This window comes from Salmo salar, chromosome ssa29 (genome assembly GCF_905237065.1).
Source record: "Salmo salar chromosome ssa29, Ssal_v3.1, whole genome shotgun sequence".
Classification (NCBI taxonomy): Eukaryota; Metazoa; Chordata; class Actinopteri; order Salmoniformes; family Salmonidae; genus Salmo; species Salmo salar.
Genome location: NC_059470.1, coordinates 42,372,124 through 42,387,129, shown reverse-complemented (window position 1 = coordinate 42,387,129; position 15,006 = coordinate 42,372,124). Strand labels below are relative to the sequence as shown.

The 15,006-nt window shown below is 42.8% G+C and overlaps 1 protein-coding gene across 1 annotated transcript in view; it reads right to left on the bottom strand.

Moving 5' to 3' along the window:
• mbtps2 (membrane-bound transcription factor peptidase, site 2) overlaps positions 1 to 13,971 on the bottom strand; it is a 57,796-nt gene extending 43,825 nt beyond the window's left edge. Inside the window, exons 1-6 of the mRNA XM_045711070.1 lie at positions 13,699 to 13,971; positions 4,119 to 4,267; positions 2,948 to 3,086; positions 2,619 to 2,722; positions 1,549 to 1,676; positions 890 to 1,008 (exon numbers count right to left, since the gene is read on the bottom strand). Coding sequence (XP_045567026.1) covers positions 890 to 1,008; positions 1,549 to 1,676; positions 2,619 to 2,722; positions 2,948 to 3,086; positions 4,119 to 4,267; positions 13,699 to 13,773 — 714 coding nt within the window. The 5' untranslated portion in view covers positions 13,774 to 13,971. The remainder of the gene's footprint in view (positions 1 to 889; positions 1,009 to 1,548; positions 1,677 to 2,618; positions 2,723 to 2,947; positions 3,087 to 4,118; positions 4,268 to 13,698) is intronic.
• Positions 13,972 to 15,006: the final 1,035 nt, after the last annotated feature.

Genomic DNA, 15,006 nt, shown 5'->3' with positions numbered 1-15,006 from the left:
TTCATGACGAGAGTCCGGCTGGCTTAGATCATGTGCTAACAAGACGGAGATTTTTGGACATAAATGATGAGCTTTTTTGAACAAAACTACATTCGTTATGGACCTGTGATACCTGGAAGTGACATCTGATGAAGAGAATCAAAGGTAATGGATTATTTACATAGTATTTTCGATTTTAGATCTCCCCAACATGACGTCTAGTCTGTATCGCAACGCGTATTTTTCTGGGCGCAGTGCTCAGATTATTGCAAAGTGTGATTTCCCAGTAAGGTTATTTTTAAATCTGGCAAGTTGATTGCGTTCAAGAGATGTAAATCTATAATTCTTTAAATGACAATATAATATTTTACCAATGTTTTCTAATTTTAATTATTTAATTTGTGACGCTGACTTGACTGCCGGTTATTGGAGGGAAACGATTTCCTCAACATCAATGCCATAGTAAAACGCTGTTTTTGGATATAAATATGAACTTGATAGAACTAAAAATGCATGCATTGTCTAACATAATGTCCTAGGAGTGTCATCTGATGGAGATTGTAAAAGGTTAGTGCATCATTTTAGCTGGTTTTATGGTTTTGGTGACCCTGTCTTTGACTTGACAAAACATTACACACAACTCTTGTAAATGTACTGTCCTAACATACTCTAAATTTATGCTTTCGCCGTAAAACCTTTTTGAAATCGTAAAACGTGGTTAGATTAAGGAGATGTTTATCTTTCAAATGGTGTAAAATAGTTGTATTTTTGAAAAATTTGAATTTTGACATTTATTTGGATTCAAATTTGCCGCTCTTGAAATGCACCTGCTGTTGATGGAGTGCACCACGGGTGGCACGCTAGCGTCCCACCTAGCCCATAGAGGTTAACACTACTGTCCCACACTAACCTGCACCACCTCGGAGACGAGGGCTCCAGCCCCAGTGTAGTAAACAGGAAACAGTAAGACAGGCAACAGGAAGAGGAAACACAACGCTGCTACACACAGCACAAAGTTATGCCACACCCCTAGAGAGAGAGAGAGAGAGAGAGAGAGAGAGAGAGAGAGAGAGAGAGAGAGAGAGAGAGAGAGAGAGAGAGAGAGAGAGAGAGAGAGAGAGAGAGAGAGAGAGAGAGAGAGAGAGAGAGGAAGGAAGGAAGGAAGGGAGAAAGAGGGGAGGGGAGAGAGAGGAAGGAAGGGAGAGAGAGGAGGGGAGAGAGAGAGAGGAGAGGGAGAGAGAGAGAGAGAGAGAGAGAGGAGAAAGAAGGGAGGGAGAGAGGAGGGAGGAGAGAGAGAGAGAGAGGGAGGGAGGGAGGGAGGGAGGGAGCAAGAGAGGAGAGGGGAAGAGTGAAAGGGGGAGAGAGAGAGGCGAGTTTTGAAGATGGTTAGTTAAAACATGTTCACCGTTAGAGAGTGGTGTCTTAGTGATCACCTGCCAAGTGGACGAACAGATTTGATTCAACATGAACAGAAAACAACGGACGATGTTCTGGTTAGAAGCTACCCAATAGTACACACGCTCTCGTGTGTTTGCTCTCCTAGTTTAGATGTGTGTGTGAGAATCTTACCTGCACAGAAGATGCGTAGCTGTTGGGCAGGTGAGATGAGGTTGAGATGTGTGGTGAAGAGATCTACGAAAGCTCCGGGATAAACCACGAACACAAACACACCGAAACCGTTCACACGTACCTGCTCCCTACACACACACACACAGAGAGACAGACACACACCACACACCACACCACACACACACACAGAGAGACAGACACCACACCACCACACACCACACACACACACACCACACACAGAGACAGACAGACACACACACACACACACAGACAGACAGACACACACACACACCACACCACACACACACAGAGACAGACAGACACACACACACACAGAGACAGACACACACACACACACACACACACACACAGAGACAGACACACACACACACACACCACACCACACACCACACACAGAGACAGACAGACAGACAGACAGACAGACAGACAGACACACACACACACACACACACACACAGAGACAGACAGACACACACACACCACACACACACAGAGACAGACAGACACACACACACCACACACACACACCACACACACACACACACCACACCACACACACCACACACACACACACACACACACACACAATTTTAAAGGTACCATTTTTTCCATGTGTACAACATCTAAAAACCTGTCTCACAATACTGAGAGCATTTACATTTCCAAAAATAGGTATTTGGTGTTTATTGGTGAAATAAAATAATATTTTTTCAGAGCCCCCGTACTACACAACGACGATGAGGAAGTGAATCGCTGGTTGGAGTACGTGAAAGTTAAATCGCAAAAAAAAAAAAGATCCTTAAACATTTGAATTATTTGATTTGCTTTCTGAAGTGATGGGGTGTAAATGCACTTTAATCTCAAATTAATTTAATCCTTGTAGTCTGGTGCATATCTGTTTTATCCCAGTTCAGTTACAGCATGGTCCAGTTAGTGACTCAGTTCAGTTACAGCATGGTCCAGTTAGTGACTCAGTTCAGTTACAGCATGGTCCAGCTAGTGACTCAGTTCAACATGGTCCAGTTAGTGTGTGTGTGTATATATCTTACCGTATTGCTGCCACGGCATGGCCCAGTTCGTGTATGACCCCACTGACCAGCAGAGCAGAGAAGAAGTAGGCCAGCTGACTGACTGGCAGGTTTATACCTGGGACCTGCACACACACAGCAGTCAGTACACACACACACACACACACACACACACACACACCAGTCAGTACACACACACACACACACACACACACACACACACACACACACACACACCAGTCAGTACACACACACACACACACACACACACACACACACACACACACACACACACACACACACACACACACACACACACACACACACACACACACGTTCTTTGTACGTACCACCACCTGAAGTGTCTGTTGATTGGCTCCCTGAGGGTGGTCTGATGTCATCTGATGGACAGTCTGCTGCAGGGTTCTAATTAGCAGCACCACCGAACCACACATTGACACCAGCCCAAACACTAGACCACTGGTAAACCTGCACACACACATAGACACCAGGCCAAACACTAGACCACTGGTAAACCTGCACACATACATAGACACCAGGCCAAACACTAGACCACTGGTAAACCTGCACACACACATAGACACCAGGCCAAACACTAGACCACTGGTAAACCTGCACACACACATAGACACCAGGCCAAACACTAGACCACTGGTAAACCTGCACACATACATAGACACCAGGCCAAACACTAGACCACTGGTAAACCTGCACACACACATAGACACCAGGCCAAACACTAGACCACTGGTAAACCTGCACACACAGTGGAACCAGGCACAAGTCTTACCAGAGGTAGAGGATATGAGGGTTAAGGGTCAGAGGTCAGGGATTAGAGGTCAGGTCTTACCAGAGGTAGAGGGCGTGGGGGTTAAGGGTTAGAGGTCAGGTCTTGGTAGAGGGCGTGGGGGTTAAGGGTTAGAGGTCAGGTCTTGGTAGAGGGCGTGGGGGTTAAGGGTTAGAAGTCAGGTCTTACCAGAGAGGTAGAGGATATGAGGGTTAAGGGTTAGAGGTCAGGTCTTGGTAGAGGTCGTGGGGGTTAAGGGTCAGAGGTCAGGTCTTGGTAGAGGGCGTGGGGGTTAAGGGTCAGAGGTCAGGTCTTACCAGAGGTAGAGGGCGTAGGGGTTAAGGGTCAGGTCTTGGTAGAGGGCGTGGGGGTTAAGGGTCAGAGGTCAGGTCTTACCAGAGGTAGATGGCGTGGGGGTTAAGGGTCAGGTCTTGGTAGAGGGCGTGGGGGTTAAGGGTCAGGTCTTGGTAGAGGGCGTGGGGGTTAAGGGTCAGAGGTCAGGTCTTACCAGAGGTAGAGGGCGTAGGGGTTAAGGGTCAGGTCTTGGTAGAGGGCGTGGGGGTTAAGGGTTAGAGGTCAGGTCTTGGTAGAGGGCGTGGGGGTTAAGGGTCAGAGGTCAGGTCTTACCAGAGGTAGAGGGTGTGGGGGTTAAGGGTTAAGGGTCAGGTCTTGGTAGAGGGCGTGGGGGTTAAGGGTCAGAGGTCAGGTCTTACCAGAGGTAGAGGGCGTGGGGGTTGATGCGAGCGCAGCGTGAGAAGAGGCGGTTGAAGAGGGAGGTCTGCCAGCGGATGTGGAACGGAGAGAGAGACAGACCCTTTGACCCTAGCCACATCTCATAACAATGACCATATGACTCAGACAACTGAGGGAGAGGAGGAGAAAGAACGTGTTATAACATCCTCTGCCATTATCCTACACACAATATTCCAAATACCGGTATCGCAAGAATTAAGGTTTTGTGCTTTTTTATTTTATATTTCACCTTTATTTAACCAGGTAGGCTAGTTGAGAACAAGTCCTTTATTTAACCAGGTAGGCTAGTTGAGAACAAGTCCTTTATTTAACCAGGTAGGCTAGTTGAGAACAAGTCCTTTATTTAACCAGGTTAGGCTAGTTGAGAACAAGTCCTTTATTTAACCAGGTAGGCTAGTTGAGAACAAGTCCTTTATTTAACCAGGTAGGCTAGTTGAGAACAAGTCCTTTATTTAACCAGGTAAGCTAGTGGAGAACAAGTTCTCATTTACAACTGCGACCTGGCCAAGATAAAGCAAAGCAGTTCGACACAAACAACAACACAGAGTTACACATGGAATAAAGAAACATACAGTCAATAACACAATAGAAAAAAAGAAAGTCTATATACAGTGTGTGCAAATGGCATGAGGAGGTAAGGCAATAAATAGGCCATAGTAGCGAAGTAATTACAATTTAGCAGATTAACACTAGAGTGATAAATGAGCAGATGATGTGTAAGTAGAGATACTGGTGTGCAAAAGAGCAGAAAGTAAATAAAAACAATATGGGGTTGAGGTAGGTAGATTGGGTGGGCTATTTACAGATGGCCTATGTACAGCTGCAGCGATCAGTTAGCTGCTCAGATAGCTGATGTTTAAAGTTAGTGAGGGAAATATAAGTCTCCAGCTTCCGCGATTTTTTGCAATTCGTTCCAGTCACTGGCAGCAGAGAGGAAAGGTGGCCAAAGGAGGTGTTGGCTTTGGGGATGACCAGTGAGATATATCTGCTGGAGCGAGTGCTACGGGTGGGTGTTGTTATCGTGACCAGTGAGCTGAGATAAGGCGGAGCTTTACCTAGCATAGACTTATAGATGACCTGGAGCCAGTGGGTCTGGCGACGAATATGTAGCGAGGGCCAGCCGACTACAGCATACAGGTTGCAGTGGTGGGTGGTATAAGGGGCTTTGGTAACAAAACGGATGGCACTGTGATAGACTGAATCCAGTTTGCTGAGTAGAGTATTGGAAGCTATTTTGTAGATGACATCGCCAAAGTCGAGGATCGGTAGGATAGTCAGTTTTACGAGGGTAAGTTTGGCGGCGTGAGTAAAGGATGCTTTGTTGCGATATAGGAAGCCCATTCTAGATTTAATTTTGGATTGGAGATGTTTAATATGAGTCTGGAAGGAGAGTTTACAGTCTAACCAGACACCCAGGTATTTATAGTTGTCCACATATTCTAAGTCAGAACCGTCCAGGGTAGTGATGCTAGACGGGCGGGCGGGTGCAGGCAGCGAACGTTTGAAAAGCATGCATTTAGTTATACTAGCGTTTAAGAACAGTTGGAGGCCACGGAAGGAGAGTTGTATGGCATTGAAGCTCGTTTGGAGGTTAGTTAACCTCTTGGGGCTAGGTGGGACGCTAGCGTGCCACCCGTGGTGCACTCCATCAACAGCAGGTGCATTTCAAGAGCGGCAAATTTGAATCCAAATAAATGTCAAAATTCAAATTTTTCAAAAATACAACTATGTTACACCATTTGAAAGATAAACATCTCCTTAATCTAACCACGTTTTACGATTTCAAAAAGGTTTTACGGCGAAAGCATAAATTTAGAGTATGTTAGGACAGTACATTTACAAGAGTTGTGTGTAATGTTTTGTCAAGTCAAAGACAGGGTCACCAAAACCATAAAACCAGCTAAAATGATGCACTAACCTTTTACAATCTCCATCAGATGACACTCCTAGGACATTATGTTAGACAATGCATGCATTTTTAGTTCTATCAAGTTCATATTTATATACAAAAACAGCGTTTTACTATGGCATTGATGTTGAGGAAATCGTTTCCCTCCAATAACCGGCAGTCAAGTCAGCGTCAGAAATTAAATAATTAAAATTAGAAAACATTGGTAAAATATTATATTGTCATTTAAAGAATTATAGATTTACATCTCTTGAACGCAATCAACTTGCCAGATTTAAAAATAACCTTACTGGGAAATCACACTTTGCAATAATCTGAGCACTGCGCCCAGAAAAATACGCGCTGCGATACAGACTAGACGTCATGTTGGGGAGATCTAAAATCGAAAATACTATGTAAATAATCCATTACCTTTGATTCTCTTCATCAGATGTCACTTCCAGGTATCACAGGTCCATAACGAATGTAGTTTTGTTCAAAAAAGCTCATCATTTATGTCCAAAAATCTCCGTCTCGTTAGCACATGATGTAAGCCAGCCGGACTTCTCGTCATGAACGAGGGGAAAAAATATATTTCCGTTCGTTCAAACATGTCAAACGTTGTATAGCATAAATCATTAGGGCCTTTTTAACCAGAACATGAATAATATTCAAGGTGGACGAATGCATACTCTTTTATAACGTATTGGAACGAGGGTACCCAACATGAACTAGCGCGCCAGGTGTCTAATGGGACATCACCGTTCCATGGCTCTTGTTCGGTCAGATCTCCCTCCAGAAGACTCAAAACACTTTGTAAAGGCTGGTGACATCTAGTGGAAGCAATAGGAAGTGCCAAAATATTCCTAAACCCCTGTGTTTTTCAATGGGATAGGTTTAAAGTCAATACAACACATCAGGTATCCACTTCCTGTCAGAAAATGTCTCAGGGTTTTGCCTGCCAAATGAGTTCTGTTATACTCACAGACACCATTCAAACAGTTTTGGAAACTTTAGAGTGTTTTCTATCCATATATAATAAGTATATGCATATTCTAGTTACTGGGTAGGATTAGTAACCAGATTAAATCGGGTACATTTTTTTTATACAGACGTGCAAATGCTGCCCCCTAGACCCAACAGGTTAACACAGTGTCCAAAGAAGGGCCAGAAGTATACAGAATGGTGTCGTCTGCGTAGAGGTGGATCAGGGAATCACCCGCAGCAAGAGCGATATCATTAATATATACAGAGAAAAGAGTCGGACTGAGAATTGAACCCTGTGGCACCCCCATAGAGACTGCCAGAGGTCCGGACAACAGGCCCTCCGATTTGACACACTGAACTCTATCGGATAAGTAGTTAGTGAACCAGGCGAAGCAGTCATTTGAGAAACCAAGGCTGTTGAGTCTGCCGATAAGAATACGGTGATTGACAGAGTCGAAAGCCTTGGCCAGGTCGATAAAGACGGCTGCACAGTATTGTCTTTTATTGATGGCGGTTATGATGTCGTTTAGTACCTTGAGCGTGGCTGAGGTGCACCCATGACCAGCTCGGAAACCAGATTGCACAGTGGAGAAGGTACGGTGGGATTTGAAATGGTCAGTGATCTGTTTATTAACTTGGCTTTCGAAGACTTTAGAGAGGCAGGGCAGGATGGATATGGGTCTATAACAGTTTGGGTCTAGAGTGTCACTTCCTTTGAAGAGGGGGATGACCACGGCAGCTTTCCAACCTTTAGAGATCTCGGACAATACGAAAGAGTCTTATGACCGTTTCTGTCCGCTTGTTCTCATGTTGTCTTTTTGGTCTGTCTCCTTCACTCCTACTGTGACTGCACTCTCTCATTCACACACACACACACACACACACACACACTCAACAATAAAGATAAGAGCACTTTCACTCTGACAAGCGGTTTGAACTCGCTACTTGCATTTTAGGTTTGGTCCAACAGAATCAGTCTTATGGACATCGAAACATTATTTTACTGTAATAGAGGAGAAAACCTTCCTAACGGTACCCTATTTACATCTCAACTCCTCAAATCGCACACAGAGCAGACACTATTAGAACCAACATTGAATATGGAAAATGAATGCTCAGTTTGTCGAACGCGGCATTATGGTAACACTTACAGCTAGAAGGATTTTACCCAAAGACTGTATTACCAGCCGTCTAGTTTTATAAATGTGCAATAAGCATCAAACAATTATATAAGGAATTGGCAAGTTCTTCTCATTGTGAAAAATAAGGTAGGCCACTTGATTTCAACACTTGAACAAAGTGGACTGGATAGCATGCTGCTCAAACAGTTGAAGACGGACAGAAGGATGTGTTCATAACAATTCAACTAACTTTCTATCAAGCAAATAGATCCAAGTTGGCTAGACTTTAAATAGAAAGACTAGCTGGCTAATCACTAACACGTTGTGTTTGGGAGATGTGTTTATAGAAAGACTAGCTGGCTAATCACTAACACGTTGTGTTTGGGAGATGTGTTTATAGAAAGACTAGCTGGCTAATCACTAACATGTTGTGTTTGGGAGATGTGTTTATAGAAAGACTAGCTGGCTAATCACTAACACGTTGTGTTTGGGAGATGTGTTTATAGAAAGACTAGCTGGCTAATCACTAACACGTTGTGTTTGGGAGATGTGTTTATGAGACCTGGGTTAATTTTCTATAATAATATATATAAATATATAAATATATATATATATATAAATAATAACTGCTACAAGATGTTGGTCATTAGTAGTAGATACGCATAGTTCTGGTTCAATTTGTTACAAAAAAGTCATTTTCATAGATAGTCGCTGATATGGATTTCATGTCTGTCTATTGCAAAAAAAAACTGGTAAACTATTTTGATAAAATAATTAAAATGACCAATGGTTCTTGTGTTGGTGGAAGGTTTATACTGAATTTAGCCTAGGTATAAAAACACAAGCCCCGTTTGAAATGCAGTGTATTTCACCTTAACTAAGCTTATATAGAGAAAACACACACACACACTATACACCTGAAGTCAGAAGTTTACATACACTTAGGTAGGAGTCATTAAAACTCGTTTTTCAACCAGTCCACAAATGTCTTGTTAACAAACTATAGTTTTGGCAAGTCGGTTAGGACATCTACTTTGTGCATGACACAAGTAATTTTTTTAACAATTGTTTACAGACAGATTAATTCACTTATAAATCACTGTATCACAATTCCAGTGGGTCAGAAGTTTACATACACTAAGTTGACTGTGCCTTTAAACTGCTTGGAAAATTCCAGAAAATGATGTCAAGGCTTTAGAAGCTTCTGATAGGCTAATTGACATCATTTGAGTCAATTGGGGGTGTATTTGTGGATGTATTTTAAAGCCTACCTTCATACTCAGTGCCTCTTTGCTTGACATCATGGGAAAATCAAAAGAAATCAGCCAAGATCTCAGAAAGAAAATTGTAGACCTCAACAAGTCTGGTTCATCCTTGGGAGCAATTTCCAAACGCCTGAAGGTACCATGTTAATCTAAACAAACAATAGTACGCAAGTATAAATACCATGGGACCTGCAACCGTCATACCTCTCAGGAAGGAGATGCTTTCTGTAATCGGTATCGGCGTTAAAATCATAATCGGTCGACCTCTAGTTTGTACACATGCATGTACACACACTCTCATTCAAATAAACACATACAAGAACACACACATACATGTAATAGTGCCAGACATGCACACAAACATATACAGTTGGCATTGCTGTTATGATTTCAGTTATCCATGATGTCCATTGTTTTAAATGTATTATTTTGTTTACATTTTTTTGCATTGTTGTTTGCTGTTTTCTTCTATGTTTTCGTTTTTTCTCTTTAGTTTATTCTCTTGGTTGTTGGTGCGTTGGGGGGTTCTTGGGGGGAATAGAATTAATTGGATTTTTTATTTTCCTCCGGGGGGACTGTGGGGGGGTCTTGGAGGGTTGAGGGAGCAGCTATTGGGGAACTGTGGGGGGGATCTTGGAGGATTGAGGGAGCAGCTATTGGGGAACTGTGGGGGGGATCTTGGAGGTTTGAGGGAGCAGCTATTGGGGAACTGTGGGGGGATCTTGGAGGAATCGGGTTTCACTAGATTGTGACCATGAAAAAGGACACTATGACATATTTTATATCACTATCATGCACCCTCACACATAAGGATGGCTCTGATGCAGAAAGACTGATACATGTTTGATGGTGTCTTGATGCTGTATTGTTTGTCCTTCATGTTCTAATACTTTAATGTTACCCCTTCCTTGTGTTTTTAGTAATATATATATATATTTTTTTAAACGAGTCCTACATCAACATAACCTGAGAGGCCGCTCAGCAAGATAGAAGCAACTGCTCCAAAACCGGCATAATAAAGCCAGACTACGGTTTGCAACTGCACATGGGGACAAAGATGGTACTTTTTGGAGAAATGTCCTCTGGTCTGACGAAACAAAAATAGAACCGTTTGGCCATAATGACCATTGTTATGTTTGGAGGAAAAAGGGGGAGGCTTGCAAGCTGAAGAACACCATCCCAACCGTGAAGCACGGGGGTGGCAGCATCATGTTGTGGGGGTGCTTTGCTGCAGGAGGGACTGGTGCACTTCACAAAATAGATGGTATCATGAGGGAGGAAAATTATGTGCATATATTGAAGCAACATCTCAAGACATCAGTCAGGAAGTTAAAGCTTGGTCGCAAATGGGTCTTCCAAATGGACAATGACCCCCAAGCATACTTCCAAAGTTGTGTCAAAATGGCTTAAGGACAACAATGTCAAGGTATTGGAGTGACCATCACAAAGCCCTGACCTCAATCCTATTGAAGATTTGTGGGCAGAACTGAAAAAGTGTGTGCGAGCAAGGAGGCCTACAAACCTGACTCAGCTACACCAGCTCTGTCAGGAGGAATGGGCCAAAATTCACCCAACTTATTGTGGGAAGCTTGTGGAAAGCCAGCCGAAACGTTTGACCCAAGTTAAACAATTTAAAGGCAATGCTACCAAATACTAATTGAGTGCATGTAAACTTCTGACCCACTGGGAATGTGATGAAAGAAATAAAACCTGAAATAAATCATTCTCTCTAGTATTATTCTGACGTTTCACATTCTTAAAATAAATTGGTGATCCTAACTGACCTAAGACAGGGAATTTTTACTAGGATTAAATGTCAGGAATTGTGAAAAACTGAGTTGAAATGTATTTGGCTAAGGTGTATGTAAACTTCTGACTTCAACTGTATATACAGTGAATCGCCCATAAGTTTGAAAAAATGTAGATATGAATTTTAGGCCATATCATTCTGCCATTTACACCGATCGTCCTAGCCCCCGTACGCACACTGATCGTCCTAGCCCCTACAGGACTGTAACTACCCATTGGATATCATGAAATTGGGGATAAAAAAGGGGAAAACATTTTTAAATTAAAATTCATAAAAGATAAAGTGGTTGTGAGATCAAAAAACCTGAAGAAAAAAACTTGGGGAAATCAGTCTTTTTGATTTTGGGGAAATCAGTCTTTTGGATTTTGGGGAAATCAGTCTTTTGGATTTTGGGGAAATCAGTCTTTTGGATTTTGGGGAAATCAGTCTTTTGGATTTTGGGGAAATCAGTCTTTTTGATTTTGGGGAAATCAGTCTTTTGGATTTTGGGGAAATCAGTCTTTTGGATTTTGGGGAAATCAGTCTTTTGGATTTTGGGGAAATCAGTCTTTTTGATTTTGGGGAAATCAGTCTTTTTGATTTTGGGGAAATCAGTCTTTTTGATTTTGGGGAAATCAGTCTTTTGGATTTTGGGGAAATCAGTCTTTTGGATTTTGGGGAAATCAGTCTTTTTGATTTTGGGGAAATCAGTCTTTTTGATTTTGGGGAAATCAGTCTTTTTTTGCTGTGGTATCAAGTATTGATTTTTCTAATTCTTCCCTCTAGAAGATTTAGCAGAAAATTACAAATGGCACTGAAATCTGCAATAAATAAGTGTTGTACTTCATTTTAAGTCTCTTTTTGAACTTTAACAGCTACAATAAATCTATCCAAATCAATGTAAAATTCAAATCAAACTTTATTCGTCACGTGCGCCGAATACAACAAGTGTACACCTTACCGTGAAATGCTTACTTACAAGCCCTTAACCACCAGTGCAGTTCAAGAAAGAGTTAAGAAAATATTTACTAGATAAACTCAAGTAAAAAATAAAAAACACAATAAAATAACAATAACGAGGCTATATACAGGAGGTACCGGTACCGAGTCAATGTGCGAGGGTTTAGTTTAGTCGAGGTAATTTGTACATGTAGGTAGGGGTGAAGTGGCTGTGCATAGATAATAAACAGAGAGTAGCAGCAGTGTACAATATAAATGGGGGGGGGGGGGGGGTTAAATGTAAATAGTCCGGTGGCCATTTGATTAATTGTTCAGCAGTCTGATGGCTTGGGGGTAGAAGCCTTGGTGCCCTGGTACCGCTTTCCGTGCGGTAGCAGAGAAACAGCCTATGACTTGGGTGACTGGAGTCTCTGACAATTTTTGGGGCCTTCCTTTGACACCGCCTGGTATATAGATCCTGGATGGCAGGCAGCTTGGCCCCAGTGATGTACTGGGCTGTACGCACTTCCCTCTGTAGCTCCTTACGGTCAGATGCCGAGCAGTTGACATACCAGGCAGTGATGCAACCTGCTCTCGATGGTGCAGCTGTAGAACTTTTTGAGGATCTGGGGACCCATGCCAAATCTTTTCAGTCTCCCGAGCGGGAAAAGGTGTTGTCGTGCCCTCTTCACGACTGTCTTGGTGTGTTTGGACCATGACAGTTATTTGGACTATGAACACAAGGGCATGCTAATTTAAAAGATGGCTAGTCATTATTAGCCTGGTTCTGTATGGAATGCAGGAACATTATGGAACACTAACGAAATGGTGCAACTAAATGACGTTCTGGTGCCACCAAATGAAAAGGTTGGTAGGACAGTAGTAATGTTACGGTTGTTTCCGAAGCTCCGAGGCATGCATCGACATTGCTAAGCAGTTTGCCTCGAAACAGTGTGCTGATGCTTGTATCACTTTATCAGAAATATGTGATCAATGACGTCCGATGCTTAGTTTTGTCGAACAACCATTGGTTTGGTAGAAGACAAAAGGCTACCCTGTGATACGGAATATGCGACGTTATTTATAATTATTTGGCTGTTCTAAATTCTTTTCACCAGCAGGTGCGACTAGCCCCTATATAGCAGTGACCCCAACACCATTTCTGAGTCCTAACTAGCCCCTGGCCATCTTTTACCCCAGTTTAATCAGCTGTGTTTGTTAGGGATGTGGGAAAGTGTAACCCAGCTCTGGATCCCTGGTCTAGACACTTCACTGCCAGGCCTGGACAGAGCAGACTGTATACAAATCCTACTACATGCATCGTTCTGTACATGGATCACCATGTGACCATAACACGTTTCTAGCTATTACAGGAAACACATTCTACTATGTCAGATGGAAACATAGCGGAATAGTGAACTAGTTAGTTAACGTTAGTTAATTACATAACAATACATTACTCGTTAGATCTGGTCCGTCGTGCAGATAACTTGGTCGAGGGACCGGATCTAATGACTAACGTTAGCGAGCATATAGTCAGTAAAACGTTACCTTCAGAAGCACGTCTGTTAGATAGACGAAACACCAGCCGCCCAAAACACACACGACGAGCGGCACGGGAATCATGGCGAGAGAAAGAACAGACACATACAGCGGGAAATAAATATAACTCAATCTCTACACGGTTAGAGACCAGCTCATGATTCGGTATTGTTGCTAACCGACTGTTTACTGAAACCTTCACCACTGTGCGACGCCACTTCCGGGTTGCTGACGTAAGGCCAGAGCAGTCGATAAGGTCAGACAGTAAACGATCGTCCCGGTAAACCAGAGCAGTCGATAAGGTCAGACAGTAAACGATCGTCCCGGTAAACCAGAGCAGTCGATAAGGTCAGACAGTAAACGATCGTCCCGGTAAACCAGAGCAGTCGATAAGGTCAGACAGTAAAAGATCGTCCCGGTAAACCAGAGCAGTCGATAAGGTCAGACAGTAAAGTGGAGAAGGATCGTCCCGGTAAATGACGGTGTTGTGCTGAAAACCTGCTGCCAGAATCCCTGCACACACTCAGTTCTTCATTGCTGCGACTTGCTTGCTAGTTGAAATTTCTGCTCTTCACTCCGTTGTCAGTTTAGCCAACATTTCACTGATCTTAGTAGCAAAAAGCATTTTTTATTTGTGTCCTTCAAGGCAGCTGTCAATGATCACGTTAGGCTGCGTTTCATTTCATTTTTATGGCGGTTTGATTGTGGGGGAGGCACTAGTAATGTCTCCAGTTTTCGGTTTGGCCATTTGTTTCAAGTGTATTAGTCTATAAATACATTTATTTGTTTCAAGTGTATTAGTCTATAAATACATCTATTTGTTTCAAGTGTATTAGTCTATAAATACATCTATTTGTTTCAAGTGTATTAGTCTATAAATACATTAAAATCATGGGAAAATCAAAATAAATCCGCCAAGACCTCAGAAAAAAAATTGTAGACCTCCACAAGTCTGGTTCATCCTTGGGAGCAATTTCCAAATGCCTGAAGGTACCACATTCATCTGTACAAACAATAGTACGCAAGCATAAACACCATGGGACCACGCAGCCATCACACCGCTCAGGAAGGAGACGCTTTCTGTCTCCTAGAGATGAACGTACTTTGGTGCGAAAAGTGCAAATCAATCCCAGAACAACAGAAAAGGACCTTGTAAAGATCCTGGAGGAAACAGGTACAAAAGTATCTATATCCACAGTAAAACAAGTCCTATATTGACATAACCTGAAAGGCCGCTCAGCAAGGAAGAAGCCACTGCTCCAAAACCGCCATGAAAAAGCCAGACTACGGTTTGCAACTGCACATGGGGACAAAAGA